General features: G+C 41.6%; 1 protein-coding gene across 1 annotated transcript in view; it reads left to right on the forward strand.

Moving 5' to 3' along the window:
- Positions 1 to 4,473: 4,473 nt before the first annotated feature.
- Positions 4,474 to 21,409, forward strand: part of LOC140485886 (gastrin-releasing peptide receptor-like) — a 56,750-nt gene continuing 39,814 nt past the window's right edge. The window contains exon 1 of the mRNA XM_072584336.1: positions 4,474 to 5,307. Coding sequence (XP_072440437.1) covers positions 4,910 to 5,307 — 398 coding nt within the window. The 5' untranslated portion in view covers positions 4,474 to 4,909. The remainder of the gene's footprint in view (positions 5,308 to 21,409) is intronic.

A 21,409-nucleotide genomic window follows, 5' to 3' on the forward strand; every position in this document is an offset into this window, starting at 1 on the left:
CCCATGACAACATCAGTGGGGCTCTGATTGTTTTTAAAGATTGGTTTATGAAGTTTTTTTTATTCATTCACATGATGTGAGCATCACTGGCTAGGTCAGCATTTATTGCCATCCCTAATTCCCCAGGGAACAGCTAAGCATCAATCACATTCTTGTGGATTTGGAGTCACATGTAAGCCAGATCAGGATGACATTTTCCTTCCCTAAAGGACATTAGTGAATAAAATGGAATTTCTGACAATTGGAATTAAGAGTCTAATTATATCAGATTTTTATTGAATTTAGTTTCCAACATTTGCCATGGTGAGGTTTGAACCCAGCTCCCTGCAACATTATCTGGGGTCTCTGGATTAACAGTTCAGCAATAATACCACTGGGCCATCACCTCCCCACTGTAGCCCAATGAACGTGTACCCATCTTCTGAAGTTGCAGAGATTGTATTGCTATATCTGATATATTCTAATAGACCAGAGTACAATGGAACGGTTCCCATAGCGACTCCTTGGTCTCATTATGATTCTCTAGATAACAGGATTAATGAAGGTGTATTTTGAGAATGTGAGGTTATTTTTCAGGAGTGGTCTATTAGGCTGAACCTAAGAAAATCTAGTGTAAAAATGTAGCAGTTACCAAGTGGGATGTAAAGAATGGTACTGGTATGTAAATTGGCTTATAAGTGACAAATGCAGGTCAATGGTAACTTGGGACTTTGCAGATGTTTAAAATAGTTCACAAGCAAAGTTTTCTAGAAATAAACACTGGAAATCTTCAGATCTAATATATAATGTTAAAAATCTGGATATGTTTAACAAAATAAAGTCCAGGTACAGATTTTTCAGCCAGGAAAATTATTGAGTAACAGTTTAAAACTTTTGGCTGATAAATTCCAAATACCACCCAGTTTTAAAATGCAAAGTAATTAGTCTGGACATGAGAATAAAAGCATACCTTGAAAAGACAAATTTTTATATCTCACTTAGGCAAGATGTCGAAATTAATTGTAGATAAATCTGTGAAAGCATCAGCATAATGCAAGGAAACAATAATTGATGAGTCAGCTGCCGTAGTACGTCAGTCAAAAAGATTTAGATTGCATTTACATGAAGTTCTGCCTGCAGAACTGTTAACAACTCATTGAAAATGTTAAATGATGCTCAGGAGGCTCCAGGTCCATACTTTAAATAATTCTTCACATTAGTAAACTGTGTTGTCTTGGTATATTATGCAAAAATTAGGTTTAAGTTTGTTAAATAACATAAAACATTGACACGGTCTAATTTAAATCGTTGGATTATAAATGGATTACAATAAAATTAAGTACAATTAAAGCCATAGGTATCGAGAACCAGACATTAAATGCTAGCAAAAGTTATCTGAGAGAAATACTTTCATCCAAAGGGTATCAGCTGTGACAAATAGGTTGGTAGGAAGCCATTCAGGAATATATAAATGGGTTCAAGGAAGAATGAAATGTGTTTCTTGAGCAAGAACACAGGTAAATGAGATTAGACTTTGTTGATAGGTGATGGGCTTGCTGGGTATAATAAGCTTTTTCTGATGCTTACTTCTTATACAAGCATATGACAATATTTATGCCATGCTCTCTAGGATGAATATTACAAAATGAAGAAACATCTAAAGGAATAATGTAATACTTAATATGCATTTGTTTGAGTCCAGCTTTGATTTTAATTTTCAACTTTGTTTGATAAATAATGCTTGGTCACAGATTATGCGAATCTACCATGCTTTTGAAATTTATTTTTAAGTTTACTTACAGAAATGACTGCTACATGGAAAATAAAAGAGGAAATGGACTGAGATTGCGAGGAATATAATTATTAGATCTCAAAGATTGTTGCTAAGTTTTATTTAAGATTTATACTAGGACAACATTCTGCAACCCACTTTAAAAAGCTAAAACATCATATAGCTAGATGATGGTTTCCTACAAATTCATTGTGGGAGCTGAAAATCAATACCTGATGGAAACATATAAGCGTGTGCCAAGCAGTTGACATTATTTGGTGCTTTTTCCAAGGAATTCCACAACATGCATTTGCAGAGTGCACCAAAGCTGCTTAAACAAACTGCAGCCTATCGTGAGAATATGGTCCTTCCTGAGCCTTTGTGGCAGAACTCCAATTCGTCATATTTCTCAGCTCGTGCCTGGCGTCAGGCATAATATCTCTGATTTGAAACCAAATTGCATTGTAATCTACAATAGCTTTTGGACCAACTGCATTGGACAATCAAATAACATGACATTGCAACAAATATTGCTGCCCAGGAATTTGCTCTCATCAGGCATTTGGCCAAGAAGCTGAAATGTCTTGTACAGAATGCAAGGAGCTGGAACATGTAAGAGAAGTATCTCTCATAGTGGCATTGTCTCATGCAAATGACTACAGACTTATCTTTGAATCTAACAAGCCGGGAGCCATTGTAAATGAAGACTGAGCTGTTGGAGGATCACATCATCATATTATTAGGAAGTGAAAGACGCAAATCAAACGATTTCTCTAAGATGTGTTGGGGGGAGAAGGGGTCCAGGAAAAGGCTGATTACATCTACATACGTAACGTAAGGGATAATATCACAAGCTGATGTCCAACATGCAAATAGTGTGGAATGAACTTTGCATTATCAGTCCCATTATTTTGTTCAACTTTGTCTTCTCTTCCTGCAGCGCCACATGCGCGCACTCATAGCACGCATACACGCACATACACATGTGAAGAGGTAGAAAAAAAATAGTATGCGGGTCAATCAAATTCATAGTAGGTGGTAAGTTCATCCCCGATCCACAGTTGTATATACACAGTTGTATATAAGATTTTTTTTCTAACAATGTTGTGTCAGGATCTATCACTGCTTCCTAATAACATGGAGAATTATCAATATTAGAATTACTAATAGAATCAGCCCTTCAGATTCGATATATCAAAGATTGAAAAATTGGAATATGAGTAGAAAATCAAAATCTCAAGAAAAGCCAAGTTATTACCAAAATCATTGCTAAATACCAGTCTTTAACATTACCTTACACAATTATTGAGTCGGATTATATCTTCCAGAGACTCCTGAATTGCATAATGAGGGTTGAATTTAATGCAGCTCATTGCAGCAGAAAGCATGAGAGCCAAGACCACTTCATCCTTGGAGAGGCTCTGCATCAGTGTCCCAGTATTGGCAAAATCTCCCCAAAGTCAAAGAGTGGAAGTGGCCGATGTTGCTGATGTAGCATCCTCAGCCTTCACCAGTCGATGTTAGGCTCCTTAATGAACCAGTGACGTCCCCACCCATTTTCCCCAAGTGTAATCCAACTCAGTAATGGTTCTGAGAATAATCGGAAACCGCACTGATGACCTCTATATCTGATTGAAGGACCAAGTACTGGGAAGGAGCACACCCAGCATGCTGTACCTGACAGTAAACAATCTGAGTGGCATTTACACAGTTCTGCTCCCTCCACTCCCATCTGGCCTATGATACTGAATCCTGGCCTTCCAGCTGTCAACTCCAGCTTCCTAACGCCTCCTGCTGGCGTTCTAAAGCCTGAAAGTGACCTTGAACCCGACCCCCCAACCCAGGTTTCCCGACTCCTGGCTTCATTTACAGCAGCAATAGTGTTTTATTTAGGGGTCCACTATGGAAGATACCTCAAGACTCACAATTCAGACATAGAGAGAAATTCCTACTGCCAACTGCTCATTAGAGGCAAAGCTACAGTTTAGAATTGGCTGCAATGGAACCCTAAAAATCTAAGCCTCCTCTCTCCAAACCAACTTGCCATCACCTCTGATTGGATATGGCACAATAGGTTTGTCGGATAAACGGAAGAGCTTACAGCCTGAGATAATCAAGCTTCTCTCTGAAGCATCTCTACATCCGTCAAAAATAATATCAAATCTAATACACTGACACCTCCCAAGGTAACTCGACAGACTGTTATCAAATAAAGTTTAACATCGTTCCGGTGGACCACAGTTTGGTCAAAGAGGTAAGATTTGAGGATTGTCTTTTTAAAAAGAGAAAACTGAGGAGGTTTATGTTCAGAATTCCGCAGCTGGATCTAGACAGTGGAAGACACGGCTGCTCACACTGGAATGAAGATAAGGGGGTCAAAAAAAATGAGATCACAATCACATTAGCTACGATACCTCAACAGGGTTGTGGGGTTGAAGCAGTTTTTAGAGACTAGGGCGGGCAAAAAGCAGGGAGAGATTTCCCACATTCAAATGAAACATTCAGATACCTGCCCCCTGCCCGAAGACCCTCGCTTCAGTCCACATGTAACAAACAGCGTGGATATACCAGATCAGTAATTCTTCAGAGAAGGGTACAGAAACAGCAGGATTCCCAGCGCAATAACATTAAGCGGGAGATTGCAGGATTGGTGGTGGAGACCAACAATTTGGAATGGGTTTCTTCTTGCTATTGATTGGCGTATTTTGCAAAATAAACTCTTCAATGTCCTGCCTGTGGCAGCCCCGAGAGCCCAGGCTCTGTGTGTGTGTGTGTGTGTGTGAGGCGCCTCCACACAGCGGAGTTTAATTCCTCCAGTAGGTGGCTGTTTGCTCCGTGTACTAGGATGTGTTTTTATTTGGAGCTCTCTCAATGACAACTCCGGGGGAGAGAAGTGACGCCAGTGCGGTAAAGGCTGGCCCGAGAGCTCACACTTTAAATCTTGCCGCGACCAATCTGACAGACACACATCAGAGCAAAACATTTGGAAAAAAGAAACAAGGGAGGAGACCAGGCGAGAGAAAGAAGTGCGGAACTCCCCATGAGGAGCTGCTGAAAGAGGGAAACTCCTCTCACTAAGCAGGTGGGGAGAGACAATAAAAAGCGAAGGAAGGAGCAAACTTCTGTCCGTTCTCCCAACTGTTCGGGCACAATGGCAGCATGACTGAAGACAACTTCCCGCAGTTGGACTGGGAGTTGTTGACTCAGTCCCTCAATGGTAGCAGCCAGGAGGCTGAGCCCGATAGCTCGGGTTTGCCCTTCCTTTATGCCGTGCCCGCCGTCTACGGCCTCCTCATCGTGATCGGGCTGGTCGGCAATGTGACCCTCATCAAGATCTTCTGCACCGTGAAGTCCATGAGGAACGTGCCGAACATCTTCATCACCAGCCTGGCGCTGGGAGACCTGCTACTGCTGCTGACCTGCGCACCCGTCGACGCCAGCAAGTACGTGGCCACTGAGTGGCTATTCGGCCGGGTGGGCTGCAAACTGATCCCCTTCATCCAGCTCACCTCGGTAGGGGTGTCGGTATTCACCCTGACAGCGCTGAGTGCAGACAGGTAGGTGTTTTAGCTGGGAAATTCCCTCCAGTCCCCTTTACCCCCTCCAGCTCCCGGGTCTTTAAAGTGTCATTTGTGTGTGTGTGTGTTTGTGCATGGTCCTACATAATGGGTCGCCCAAACAAAAAAAAAGTTTTATCTGCAAATGTTACTTCCTGCACAGATTAAAACGGAAAGGTTACTCGTCCCCATCAGTAAGTAGCAACTACTGCAGTGTTGAGAGTTCCCAACAGGTGCTGTTTGTTGATACAAAATATTAAGGTGAACGGAGGTCAGAGGAACTCTGAGCCGAGTGCTGGAAAATTTGGAAAGGGGTTGAGATAAGAAGGTATTTTGTACTGAGGAATCTTGTCTGCATTGTGTACTCTGTTTGCCCTTAATGAGCCCAGCCCCGACTGACAGCGAGGTACCCCGGGGGGAGTAATATCAGAAAAATAAATAAATAATAGAAACAAAAGCATCATCCAACTCATCTTCTCACTTTAACCAGGCAACGATGAAGGGCTTTTGCCCATCGATTTTCCTGCTCCTCAGATGCTGCCTGACCTGCTGTGCTTTTCCAGCACCACTCTGGAAACTTTCTTCTCATTTTAACTTCCAACTCTTTCAAGGTGGCTCAGTCCCGGAGAGGACGGAGCTGAAATTTTCTAGATCGAAAACGACGCGGGGAATTTAAGTAAAACGAGCTCAAGTGTCATGATTTGGAGATGCCGGTGTTGGACTGAGATGTTCAAAGTTAAAAATCACACAACACCAGGTTATAGTCCAACAGGTTTAATTGGAAGCACACTAGCTTTCGGAGTGTCGCTCCTTGATCAAACCTGATTTCTAACTTTGAGCTCAAGTATATAATTTCCCGCCCTGTCCTTCAGTCAGTCAGTAGTGAAGCGTCTTCAATGCCCGACCCATTGCTCAACAATCTAAAGCGGTGGGTTTTGTTTTTCACGTTTTCATTTTAAATTGAAGACAGGTTGAGTCCAAGTGCAGTCCACAACATGCACCTTGTGTAGTACACGTGATGCATTTGGGGCAAGTCACCGCTTCTGTTGCATTGAGGGATGAACCAGCATTTCGGGTTCTCGACCCCTTCCTGCCAACCCCCTTTTATAATCAACACTTAACGGGTTTGCGAGATACACCTGTCCCTCCCAAAATCCGTACTCGTGTGGGAACGCTGTTGGTAACAAACAAAAGGGAAATACCCCAATCAGGGGGGTCTGCAGTACACCAGCCCAGTGTACACTGCGTGAGCCTGAACTGGCTCAATCTGAATGTAATGCTGTGGCTGGTGAGGTCCCTGCACACATCTTTATGATAACCCCGTCATCAAATCAAACAGGTCTCTGCGACTCAAGCTTGTCCGTTTACTTATTTTGATGCAATTACTGAACCATGCAGCGTTCGGTCTCTTCGGAAATGACATTCGGCTCAGTATGATCCAGGTGAAGCAAGTGGTTCCTCCAAGGATTTGTGCTGAGGCGATGTCTTACTTACAATATACAGTGTGTGCTGGTGACACGATATTTAGTGGTAGTCTAGGAAAAGCTGTATAAATTTGTATAATATATAAGTTCAGTATTACCACTCGAGATAGTGTTGGCGTAATTTGAACATATGACAATGGAAACAGTGCAGGATGGAGTTATTAAGATCAGGTTGAGCTCCAGATAAAGTTAAAAGTCACACAGCACCAGGTTATAGTCCAACAAGTTCAATTGGAACCACTGGCTTTCGGAGTGCCGCTCCTTTGCCTTTGTCCACCCTAAGCCAACACCGACTCCCCCACATCAGGGCTCCAGATATGTAGTGAGACTTCAGGAGCGAACACTATTTTTCTCATTGTAATTGATAAGGGGAATCGTTTAAGGGTAGTCAATATTATGAATAGCTGGGATAAGATGAATGTGTTTTTTTTCTGAATTACTGAGTAAGAGAGTAAAAAGAGTCACAAATTTCCACACAATCAATAGTTAAAGAAAAGCTGGAAAAAATACTTATGGAGAGAGCATTTTTATGAAGAAGTTTACAGCCTGGTGCTATTATTGATACACAGTCATTTATATGAAAAGGAAAATAAATAGTAGCTTGTAAAATCCCACAAAAGAAGGTTCAAGAAGTGAATATAGAAAGATGGGTTAGAGTTTGTAATCCTGACAATGTAAAAATAACATTAACAGCGTCCCATAAGAACAAGGGCTATGCTGGTTCAAGGAGGAAGACCATCACCAACAACTTCACAAGGCAGCTCATAACGAGTAATAAATGTCGTCTTCTCAACATTGCTCCCAATAAATTTCATAACTAAAGCGTTGATCTTGACTTCATATATAGGTGTGTAAAATGGGTAACATGGAGTGAACTTTTACTTCTATTGAAGGTAATGGAGCACACATAAAACAGGTTATTCATTCCTTATTACCCATTGACACCACTGCACACGTTCAAGATCTACCCATTTGCCTTTATTTTTCCTTTGTAGACAAACCTGCATTGATCATCATAATGATCATGTTTGTTTGTTTTATATGCATTCAATGGCACTAATGTTATTCATGTTCAGTTCCAATAAACAAAGTGTCAAACCAGACATTTTATTATTTTCTCAGGTAGTTGCAATTCAACAAGATGGTCAGATTTTAACAGATTAATTTATGTGGTCTACTCTGAACTTAATATTTGATAAAGATTTGAATGTGAGATGGTACAGAAATATAACTGCGTATTTCAAGCTTCTGGTAAATTCATCTTCTGTCAAAACATGAGTCAACATAACATCAGTATCTATAATGATCAGTAAAGTCCTTTGGCATACAGTATAAAACATGCACTTTCTAATGTCATTTCGCATTAAAATGCTAAAACACAAAGGCACTTTATGTCATGGCTACAAATTCCTTGATTACGCAGTGAATAACAACAGTTATACACCAGTCTGAAAGGATACATCTGTGTCAAACAAGCAGTGCATCTCAAGTTGCTGATCTTATTCCTCAGTGCATTAAATGTAGAGAGTCATGAAATTTTCTTGGCAGAGGGTCCCATCTCAATTTAGTGCACACTAAGAAATTTACTGACATGAAGATGATAAATGTAGCTTTCAACACAGTGTTTGAAAAGGTCATTGCCATCTATGCCATTCAAATATTTGTAATGAAAAGAACACTGCACATGTATCTAAGTTTGCATGCAACAAGCCCCCTGACATTATGTTCACTTTGAGATTCAGTGCACAGCAGACTTCTGACTTTAGTAGCTGAATCTTGCACTGTGCCTGTACTGACAGTTTGAATTATTGGCATAGAAACAGAAAGTGGTGGAAACACTCAGCAATCCAGGCACTGTTCATGGAGACAGAAAATCTGACCTGCTGAGTGTTTCCAGAACTTTTGGTTTTTATTTCAGGTTTGCAGCTTTTACAATACTTTTCATTTTTGCATCTATCTGCATTTACAATTTTACCTCGTAGCTTATGGCAAGCAAACTGCATCAGAAGTGACTTCCTTTTGGCAAAACGCCAGTTGCTTTGAACATATTTATTGATTAAGGATGCAGAATTTATGAAAAATCTCCTGACAGTATTACACACAAGACTGTGTGATTTTGAAGTTAGGAATGTGGCTCAACAGTTAAGTGTATATTAAGCAAAAAATATGAAAGTACCTCTAGTGGCTACTGCTTGGGGTATACGCCTCATTGACTGTAGTTTAACTCCATGGGGCACTTTGCAAGTTAACATTCCAATGTTTTTATCTACACTTTATTGGTATAAGATATATAGACTGGGTAAAGATAGAGTCGCTATTGTTTCAGAGCATAATAGGGCTGTTTATTCATTAGACACAGATGACTGATGGTGAATTTAACCTGAGGGTCACCACACCTCAGATGAGGGGCAAGGCTGTGAAGGTAGTACCTTTGTGGTGACCTAATAGAGCTAAGGTAAGAGAGGGACAAAAGTTCCTACATTATGTTAGGGATCATTTTCCACAGCAATATGTTGTCACTCCAAAACTAAAAAAGACACTGCCAGATCTGATTTTTGGGAATGAATTGAGCCAAGGGGATGAAGTGTCAGTAGGTGAACATTTAGGGGCCAGTGACCATTGTACAATAAGATTCAGGGTGACTATGAACGAAGAACAACCCAGTGTAAAAATGATTAACTGAGGAAAAGCCAAATTCAATTGGGTAAGAATGGATTTGGGTTGATTTGTAAGTCAAGTGATTGGTAGGACAAACAGTAGCTGAGCAATGGATTGGCTGCAAACAAAATGTATTTTAGGCACAATCAATGTAAATTCCCATGGAAGGGAAAAGTCGGACAAACAATACAAGCGGTCTCTGGATGATAAATAAGATAGAAGGTAAGGTAAAGAAGAAAAACTGTAAGTATGACAGCTGTCATGCAGAAAATACAATTGAGGATCAGGAGGACTATAGAAGGTTAAGAAGGAAGTTAAAAAATAAACAAGAGAAACACAGACTGTGTATGACAAGAGACTATCAGCAAATATAAAGAGGAAAAGCAGAGTCTTCTGTAGGCAAATAAATAGTAAAGTTTGTTCCATGTGCAAGTAGGACAAATTGTGAAAATAAAAAGGGACTTACACATGACATGCGAGGGAATGGCTAAAGTGTTAAATGTCTTTCCCCAAGCAGATGCTACCTGGGCCATGGAGGAACAGGAGATAATGTAACCATTGAAAAGATTTAAATTTTGAAGGGAGATGTATTAAATAGGCTGTCTGTACTCTAAGTTGATAATGCACCAGATCACAAGATGAGATGCATCCAAGCATACTGCGGAAAGTGACAGGAAACATTGAAGAGACACTGGTCATCATTTTCCCCACCTCAGACTGAGGGGTGCTGCAAAGGACTGGAGAGTTGCAAACATTACAGCCTTTGTCAAAAAGGCTGTAAAGGCAAGCCTAGCAATTATAAGTCTTGTGGAGTAAGGGGATTTATACCTTTATTCCAAGAATAGCTATCAAGCATGCGTGAAAGGAGCTATGTTGAAGTGGTGCCATGGCACATGGACCTGGAGCCTGGGAATGTCAAGCTCTAGATAAGATAACTTCTCTCATCATCTGTATATAGCTATGTTCACAAAACATATTGCTGCTGCCCCCCAATATATGGACAAGTGTGATTATGAGCTAGTCCATTTACCCTTGCTAGTGGACAAACCTTTGGACATGAAAATTCAGGACAAAATCAATAGTAATTTGCACAAATGTGATTAATTGAGGGAAGCCAGAATGGCATTATTGAGAGGAAATTATACTTAACTTACTTGCTGGAGATTCTCTGAAGATGAGAAAATTAATAAGGACAGTATGGTGTTCATGGACTTGTGGGTAAAGTTATGGCTCACGGAAGAGCAACACGGATAAAGTAATGAAACCAAGAGTCATGGTTAAGTCCAGCTTTTGGGCTGGAGAATGTGTATAACAGACTATTGGGACCTTTGCTTTCCTGATGTATATTAATGACCAAGACCTTGGAGTACAGGATACAGTTTCAAAATTTATGGATTATATTAAACTTTAAAGCATTGTGAACAGTGAGGGGGTTAGTGTAGGACTCAAAGGACATGACAGGTTGGTTGAGTGGATGGATAGGTTGTAAATGACATTCAGTGGGGGAAATGTAAAGTTATCTATTTCAAAAGTGAGGACATGGACAGATAGTATAAAGCATAATTTTAAAGGAATTACAAGTGCACAGGAATCTGGTTGTACATTTGCATGAGTTTTTAAAACAAGTTGACTACTGGTTAACATTGCATGCAGTATTCTAGGCTTTATTAATAGCAGCGCAGAGCACAAGAACAAGGAGATTGTGTTGAATTTGTATAAGACATTGGTGCATCCAGTTTTAGGTGTAACACATTAGGAAAATTGTGAAGGCATTCACATGGATTCACAAGGACAGTTCTAAGGATGAGAAACTTCAGTTATTAAGATAGTTTGGAGATATTTTGAACAATGTTCCTTAGAGAAAACGTGAGGAGGAGATTTGATCATAGAAGCATCGAAGATTGGAGCAGAAGAAGGCCATTTAACCCCTCAAGCCTGCTCAGCCATTCAGTATCATTATGGCTGATCATTGAGCTCAGTATCTTAATTCCACACCCATATTCCTTTTTAACTACAAGGGCTATATTACCTCCTTCTTGAAAACATATAAAGTTCAATCCTCAACCACATTCTGTGAAACTGAAGTCCACAGGCTCACTGTTCTCTGGGTGGAAAAAAAATTATCCCCTTCTCATTCCTAAAAGGTTTACCCCTTATCTCTAAACTAAAACTCCTAGTCCTGGACTCCCCCATCCTGCTAGTGTTGTTAGAATTGTATAGGTTTCTATGAGATCCCCCACCATCCTTGTAAACCCCAGAGAATACAATCCTAACTGACTCAATCCCTTCTCATGCATCAGTCCTACCATCTCAGGAATCAATCTGGTAAACCTTTGCTGCACCCCCTCTAAAGCAGGATAGAGATTTTCTAAATCATGTGGGAGGAGTTCTCACTCATGAAAGAATCAACAAGAAGAGGGCAAAGAATAAAAGCATAAGAGGCTCGCTACCTGAAAAAAAAAGTCATGTAACAGTTAACAGTTGGAATGCACATCCTGAGATAGTGGTAGAGGGAGATTCAATCAAAACATTCTAAAGGAATTAATTAGACTATTATCTGAAAAAAGCAATCTGCAAAACTACACAGGTAAGGAAGGAAAATGACACTTACTCATTCAAAGAGCAGTCCAGTGATGATGGGTGGAATGGCCTCATCCTACATTGTAATAATTCAGTGATTCTGTGATTAAAATATAGTTTCATAGGAAGCTTGATGCAAAGCACTGACATCACATAACCTGAATCTGTTGGTTGAACATCACACTTCACATGTATCAGTTAAGACCAGCATATTCCTCATGGTTTGGATGATTGGGTTTCTTCTCTTATCTGAATCCTGCTGAGATAGATAGATTCCCTACAATGTGGAAACAGGCCCTTTGGCCCAATAAGTCCACACCGACCCTCCGAAGAGTAACCCACCCAGACTCATTTCCCTCTGACTAACGCACCCAACTCTATGGGCAACTTAGCATGGCCAATCTACCCGATCTGCACATCGTTGGGCTGTGGGAGGAAACCAGAGAACTGGGTGGAAACCCACACAGACAGGAGGAGAATGTGCAAACTCCACACAGACAGTCACCTGAGGCTGGAATCGAACCCGGGTCCCTGGCGCTTTGAGGCTGTAGTACTAACCACTGAGCCACCATGCTGCCCTGCTGAAGGGAAGCACAATGGGGGTGTCAGATGATATACATTTTTGAAAACATATGCCCTTTCCTTAAATAACACCTATTTCAAATATATTTAAGTGCATGTGGACTTGCATCGCTCAATTTAAGTTTATTTCTACTTTCAGGCTGTCTTCCATTATTGTCAATCTATTGCTATTATATGTTGATTCAATGTAGGTGGGAGCTTTACAGTTTGCTGTAAACACAAATAAACTGGCTGCCATATTGAAAATCAGCACAGGCAACTCTTGCATAATTTTAAGAGCAAATCAATTCCAGTTGAGGATTCATAAATACATTGAGATCAAGTTAACTCTTACTGTACATCACAAATACATTTCTTAAATTGTGAAATACGTGTAAATTGCATCTCATGTATGAAAGCATCTTTCACTGATATACATATCATTAAATTCCAAAACACATAACATCTTAGGAATTTTTCTTTTGTCTAAATGCTGGAGTATCTCCAGCAGCATTGGAGTTTTATCTACAATAAGGCTGTACTATTCACCCTAGCTGATATTCTGGGTTCTTAGTTGTTTCAATTTGGAAAACACCGAGAGTGCAGGGATAGAGATTGGTTGTAGCTGCTCTTGATGTTGAGTTACAGTATAATGTCTTTTGGATCGGATGTTAGACCCCATCTGCTCTCTCAAGATGGATGCAGAAGGTCAGCCGGCACTATTTCGAAGAAGGACAGGAAATTTTCACATTATGTAAAGCAAGGGACACTGCAGTGGCAAATTATTGCAATGGCACTGGCAGGGGCAACAACTCTCAATATCACCCAGAACAAAACATCCCTCTTGGTTGTATCCTATCCATCAGCTTAAGCAGCCAACTTCAAGGCTTGCTTGGCTGCACTTCCCAGAGCTGTAACATCTAGGAGGATAGGAGCCTCAGGTGCATGAACAACAGCCCATCTATGACACTATTGAAGCAACCCATCATCCCAATTTGGAAATTTATCATTTTTCTTTTTCATTATTTAGTTAAAATCTCACAGTTCCTTCCCTTACGACATTGTCCATATGCCTTCAACAAATGGACTAAATATTTCTGAAAGCCCTGAAAGCAGCAGTTTAAGAAAAGCCAAGGCTAATGGGGGATGAGCAATCAATATTGGCCTTACCAGTGATCTCCACATTTCAAATAAAAGGAGATCGGGATTATCTGACAATTTGCAGCTTGCTGTTAAACTGTTAAAATACATTTCCTGTCAAAGAGAGCTTTTATCTTGCCTTCTCTTTGATCATCGAGTAAGTGACTAATAAATCAGATAAATCCTTCAAATTCTTTCTCAAAATCAGCTGTAACTAATTCAGTCTATATCTGACAGCCTCAGTGTCATAATCTGGTGCAATTTGCCGACCATTTAATTGCAGCAAAACTGAGTACATTACCTAAAAGGGAGGTATGTGTTGCAGGGAGTAATATATTCATTTGTTTCAAATAATCATTGTTTTCATTTTTATTTCATGCTTCTCGGTGGATTGTGAAGCTTTTGACTAAATTTAATGCGTTGCCTCCCTCAAAGTGGTTATTATTTCAAGCAAAGAATGTACGCCTTGTTAACATATGGAATCGCCAATAGATAATTTAAAGAACCAGGATCTAACACTTTGAAGTTTGTACAAAGCTGATTGCAATTTCAGCTGACTGAATTTCTTCAGTACTATGTAAAGCATCCATTTGTTTTCATTGCTGAGTACATACAAATGTTTTCTTCATGCAATTAAATCATTGCACAACATACTATGGTAGGCAAATCTAAATATTTGAATTTAAAGCTATTATATCAAAACAAGCATGGTATGTGGGAGAATTTTTGAATATCATGTTGTCTGATTTGTTTGTGAAAATATTTAGATTGACCATTGTAAATTAATGGTCAAAGCAATTTTATACAAATATATACTAATATTATTAGGGATGTTCCCAAGGCCTACATGTATTCTGATGAGTATAGTCGGGAAGGAATACACCATAAGAGAATGTAGGCAACATCAAACTTTTATCTTCCTTTGTTCTTCAGGAGAATGAACGGTAATTTTATATTATTCCCATGAATTATATTAAACAGAATGTTCTTGGTGAGATGAAATTGGCTGCTGTATTTCCTTATAACAGTGACTGCACATCAAAAGTACATTATTGGCCATAAAGAGTTCTGGAAAGTCCTGAGACAATGTAATGTGTTATATAAATACAAATTCTTTCGTTTACTCTCAAAGTTATTTGATGTTCCAAGGTACGTACAGCTTGGAACATTATGCTTAGCAAACCAGATAAAGCGCATTGAGGAGATTATATCACATCTCAGAAAATCTTTGACAAAGTAACACATTCAACACATTGAAGAAGAAAAGGATAGCAGATTGGATTAGAAATTGCCTGGATATGAAAAAGAAAACAACAAAACAAAATTTCAGGGCTTTTAGAAATATTTAGAAATGAATGATGGTGTCCAGATTGCCTCCGTTCACTGCACTTTTTGTTTAGTCATTCATGGGGTGAGGGCATTGCTGGTTTGCCCAGCATTTATTGCCCATCACAGACAGCAGTTAAGAGTCAACCATATATTGCTATGGGTCTGGAGTCACATGTCATAGAGTCATAGATTCATAGAGATGTACAGCAAGGAAACAGATCCTTTAGTCCAACTCATCTATGCTGACTGGCTATCCTAAATTAATCTCGTCATGTTTGCCAGCATTTGGCCCATATCCCTCTAAACTCTTCCTATTCATATATACATCCACATGTAGGCCAGACCAGGCAAGGATACAGTTACCTTCCCGAAATGACATGAGTGAATCAAATGGGGTTTTCCCCAACAATTTGCAATGGGTTCACAGTCATTGTTCGACATTTAATTGCAGATTTTTATTGAACTCAGATTCCATCATGTGGCAGGATTCAAGCTGAGGTCCCCAGCCCCTTACTCGGGTCTGTGGATTAACAGATCCAGTGATAATGGCACTCTGCCATCACCTCCCCAATGAGCAATGAGAAAGGTTTGGGTAGTAATTTTCCCAATGCCCAGTGTAGCCCAAAAGTCTCTCTATTGTTCAATGTGCAACCATCACATACAGGAAAGTTTTGCAAATGGTTCAAACCATTCACTTTCATTTAGCATGAGCAAAAATAGATTAAAAAGGACAGAATTTGTATTAGCTTCTCAGAACAAAAATGGACTCTTTGCCTTTTGAGCACCAACAAATTTATAGTAATTAGCGATCACAGTTAACATCCATTGGAACTGAGTATCAATGAAATCCTGGATTAGTGGTGCTGGAAGAGCACAGCAGTTCAGGCAGCATCCAACGAGCAGCAAAATCGACGTTTCGGGCAAAAGCCCTTCATCAGGAATAAAGGCAGTGAGCCTGAAGCATGGAGAGATAAACTAGAGGAGGGTGGGGGTGGGGAGAGAGTAGCATAGAGTACAATGGGTGAGTGGGGGAGGAGATGAAGGTGATAGGTCAAGGAGGAGAGGGTGGAGTGGATAGGTGGAAAAGAAGATAGGCAGGTCGGACAAGTCAAGGAGACAGTAACTGAGCTGAAAGTTTGAACAAACCCACCGACTCCCATAGCTACCTGGATTACACCTCTTCCCACCCTATCTCTTGCAAAAATGCCATCCCGTATTCCCAATTTCTCCGCCTCCGCTGTATCTGCTCCCAGGAGGACCAGTTCCACCATAGGACACACCAGATGGCCTCCTTCTTTAGAGACCGCAATTTCCCTTCCCACGTGTTAAAGATGCCCTCCAACGCATCTCGTCCACATCCTGCACCTCCGCCCTCAGACCCCACCCCTCCAACCGTAACAAGGACAGAACGCCCCTGGTGCTCACCTTCCACCCTACAAACCTTCGCATCAACCAAATCATCCACCGACATTTCCGCCACCTCCAAAAAGACCCCACCACCAGGGATATATTTCCCTCCCCACCCCTTTCCGCCTTCCGCAAAGACCGTTCCCTCCGTGACTACCTGATCAGGTCCACACCCCCCTACGACCCACCCTCCCATTCTGGCACTTTCCCCTGCCACCGCAGGAACTGTAAAACCTGTGCCCACACCTCCTCCCTCACCTCTATCCAAGGCCCTAAAGGAACCTTCCACATCCATCAAATTTTCACCTGCACATCCACCAATATCATTTATTGTATCCGTTGCTCCCGATGTGGTCTCCTCTACATTGGGGAGACTGGGCGCCTCCTAGCAGAGCGCTTTAGGGAACATCTCCGAGACACCCGCACCAATCAACCAAACCGCCCCGTGGCCCAACATTTCAACTCCCCCTCCCACTCTGCCGAGGACATGGAGGTCCTGGGCCTCCTTCACCGCCGCTCCCTCACCACCAGACGCCTGGAGGAAGAACGCCTCATCTTCTGCCTCGGAACACTTCAACCCCAGGGCATCAATGTGGACTTCAACAGCTTCCTCATTTCCCCTTCCCCCACCTCATCCTAGTTTCAAACTGCCAGCTCAGTTACTGTCTCCTTGACTTGTCCGACCTGCCTATCTTCTTTTCCACCTATCCACTCCACCCTCTCCTCCTTGACCTATCACCTTCATCTCCTCCCCCACTCACCCATTGTACTCTATGCTACTCTCTCCCCACCCCCACCCTCCTCTAGCTTATCTCTCCACCCTTCAGGCTCACTGCCTTTATTCCTGATGAAGGGCTTTTGCCCAAAACGTCGATTTCGCTGCTCGTTGGATGCTGCCTGAACTGCTGTGCTCTTCCAGCACCACTAATCCAGTATTTGGTTTTCAGCATCTGCAGTCATTGTTTTTACCACATCAATGAAATCCTGTCTGGCTTGTTGCATTCCTTCATGCAGAAGGTGAGTTGCTCCTGCTCAATATCCTCACCTTCCTCCTGGGAAGAGTGCTGCACCTCTCCATTTCAACTCCTCTTTGCCTGCCTCAGTTTTTCAGAGTACAGCATGCAAGGAATATGCGACACACTCCATCCAGAGTGTACATCAGGACTCCTTCAGATTGATCCAAGCATCAGAACCTCATCCTCTACAGGCCCATGGTGAGCAGGCCCATCATTTGCTCAAAGTTGGCCTTGGTCAAAGAATAGGCTGCATTGTATCTACTCCCTGCCTTGGTCATTTTATTTGATTTGTTTTGATTTATTATTGATCTATTATTCTCATTGTAACCTGGTTACGTCCAGTTAAAAGCTTTGTTTTGCACGTAGTACAGGTATGTCATACTCTACAAAGGTCACAGGGTGATTGAATACACAGAGCGAGGAACACACAGTTACAGCTGCAAAGAAGGTGCACAAAAAGCAAGATCAACATTAGATTTGAAATTTGAGAGGTCTGTTCACAGTTTAATAACAGCAGGGAAGAAAGGTGTTCTTGAACCTATTGATCCATGTATTTAAGCTTTTGTATCTTCTGCCTGACAGAAGAGGTTGGATGAGATTATAACCAGGATAGGAGGGGCCTTTGACGATGTTGGCTACCTTCCCGAGGCAGCGAGAAGTGTAAATGGAGTCAATGGATGCAAATGGGATTGTGTAAAGGACTCATCAGCTGTGGTTACAGGCGATAGTTCCTGTTTCCCATCCTTGCAAGGCATCTAGCCCTTGAAATGCAGCAGGAACATGAGAGTTTTTGAGGACATTGGCATCATGGCAGCTTCTAGGTCACATGGCACAGATCTCTAAGATTTAGTGCTGACGATCACAGATAATTTGCACATCGATGGAAATGGATGCCACTTCTGTTGGTATTGTCTACTGCATTATAAGGTGGTACTCTCAAAATGCGATGGGTGTGAAGTCCCTAGTGCTCTGCACCAGGGGAAGCCAGCTGTCTGGGCTATAACACTGACCCCATCACAGGGAGATGAGATGAGATGAGATGGTGTGATCTAATACCAATTGCATTGGTAACAGCCTTGATGCATTTGAGGGACGAGTGATGTGAGATCGCACACAGGTCCCCTGTGGCTTTTTGGGAGCAGCCCGTTGTATAAACGTTTCGCTCAGCAGTTACCTTGACAGCTACCATGATAGGATGGCCAGTCATGCCTTCAGGACACAGCCCTCTGACTAAGCTTACCACATGCTTACAACACACCTACAGGGCTGACTGTGGCCTAGACTGTAGTAATATGCATCCCTTGAGTGTGACCATTACAAATGGCTGACGGATCAAGGCCCTGGACAGATAATCAGGTGCTGCCTTTCATTTACTGTGCCAGTACTCCCTGACAGAAGATGCATTCCTTGGCCTGACTGAGATCTACTCCCCTTAGACTTGGCAGGTGGTAATTTGGTTGATGCACATGCAATGTTTTGCTACCTAAGCTGCTTGATTTGGGTTTGAGCTTCACATAAGACAGCGCTGTACACCAACATGTGGGTCATAATGTAAAAATAAGGGGACATTCATTTAAACAGAGAGACCTTTGTCTCTCAGAGAATTATGCGTCTTTGCAATTCCCCTTCCTCAAAAAGCAGTGGATGCAGAGTCTTTAAATAGCTTCAAGGCAGAAGTAGATAGATTGTTGTATATCAATAGGGGTTGAAAGATTATTGAGGATAGCAGGAATGTAGAGTGGATGTTAAAATCTGATCAGCCATGATCTTATTGAATGGTGGAGCAGGCTCGAAGGCCCAAGTAGCCTACTCTTGTATCTTGTTTGAATGTTTGTAGTATCTCCAGCCCCGTGACCAATAACTGCTGACAACCATTGACAAATTCCTGGCTTTGTGTCTGCCAAGGTCCATAGATCGGTTGAAGAGAAAAGGGAGGTTGGCCGTGCCTGGAGGTGTCGGCAATTGCTGTTCATGGAGTATGTGTTTAGATGTCAGTGGAGGCCCAGAGGAGCAAGCAATGAGCTAATGGCACCAGGTACCCCTGTTCTGATTTTCATGTCTTGAATTGTCGTCAGGAAGTTTCTATCCAGTGGCTGGGAGAATTGGGATCTGCATATAATTGTGGCAAGATTACACAATGGAGATATGCTAATGCATACTAATACTCGTAACTAGGTGTGTTGCTGAGTCTCGCCTTGTCATTCAACACTTGATTGGATAATCAGGCCTTTCAACATTGAGAAGCTCCTCATTGGTCATGTCACACAATTTTCCCAACTTCCTTGCCAATGCCACCATCATTCAATTTCTGGGAAGATTCCACTCAACAGGTTCTTTAAGAACGCAGATCCTGAGAACATGGTGGGTACAGAATCATGGCTGTCTTCAAAAGGGAACTGAATAAATACTTGAATGAAGAAAATTGTGGAACTATAGATAAAGCTTTTGAAAACAGATTAGTTAGATTGTTCTTCAAATGGTCTTCTTTTGTACTAACTATTTATTTATTTTTAGATTAGATTACTTACAGTGTGGAAACAGGCCCTTCGGCCCAACAAGTCCACACCGCCCCGCCGAAGCGGAACCCACCCATACCCCTACATCTACATTTACCCCTTACCTAACACTACGGGCAATTTAGCATGGCCAATTCACCTGGCCTGCACATCTTTGGACTGTGGGAGGAAACCGGAGCACCCGGAGGAAACCCACGCAGACACGGGGAGAACGTGCAAACTCCACACAGTCAGTCGCCTGAGGCGGGAATTGAACCCGGGTCTCAGGCGCTGTGAGGCAGTAGTGCTAACCACTGTGCCACCGTGCCACTGTGCCACAATAAGCAAAATTAGGGTTGTTTCCACTAGAGCAGAGGAAAACATGGTGTATTTTGATAGAGGTGTCCACAATTATGAATGGATGGGACTAGCAGGTAACAGGCAGTCTCTGGTGACTGTGGGGTCTAGATCAAGTGGACAAAGATTGAATTGAAGATAGATTCAGGACAGAGAATGAGAAAAGCATTCTTTTTTTCAGAAATGCTCATGATATCAAGATTATGTCAAATTAAGAATAAGGACATTGATTAGGCCACTTTTGGAATATTGTATGCAATGCTAGTCTCCTTCCTATTGAAAAGATGTTGTGAAACTTGAAAGGGTTCAGAAAAGATTTACAAGGATGTTGCCAGGGTTGGAGGATTTCAGCTATGGGGAGAGACTGAATAGGCTGGGGCTGTTTTCCCAGAGACTGAAGGGTGACCTTATAGAGGTTTATAAAATCATGAAGGGCTTGGGTAGGATAAATAGACAAGACCTTTTCCCTGGGGTAGAAGAGTCCAAAACTAGAGGGCATAGGTTTAGGGTGAGAGGGGAAAAATTCAAAAGGGACCTAAGGGCTAACTTTTTCATGCAGAGGGTGGTGCATGTTTGGAATGAGCTGCCAGAGCAAGTGCTGGAGGCTGGTACAATAACAACATTTTAAAAGGCACCTGGATGAGTATATGAACAGAAAGAGTTTAGAGGGATATTGGCCAAATGCTAGCAAATGGGGCTAGATTAGGTCAAGATATCTGGTCAACATGGACGAGTTGGACTGAAGGGTTTGTTTCCGTGCTGTGCATCTCTATGATTCAATGACTTTAAGTCAAATAAACTGTGATAAGGAAGATGTGTAATGGGATATGGAAACATGGTGGACACATATGGGGAATAAATATCAATATAAACTGGTTGAACCCAATGGGGTATATCAGTGTTGGACTATTTTTGCAATTCTACATAACTTGAAACAATCAACTTCAAGTCACTGTACACCCATCTGATCAATATAGCTTCACAAAATGCTCATACTTAAAGAGAAGGAAGAGTACAATTGTAAAGGTCATTTCTAATTACAGTACTTGTTTCATTTCATTGCTTATTGCGTTCA

This window comes from Chiloscyllium punctatum, chromosome 15 (genome assembly GCF_047496795.1).
Source record: "Chiloscyllium punctatum isolate Juve2018m chromosome 15, sChiPun1.3, whole genome shotgun sequence".
NCBI classification, from domain to species: Eukaryota; Metazoa; Chordata; class Chondrichthyes; order Orectolobiformes; family Hemiscylliidae; genus Chiloscyllium; species Chiloscyllium punctatum.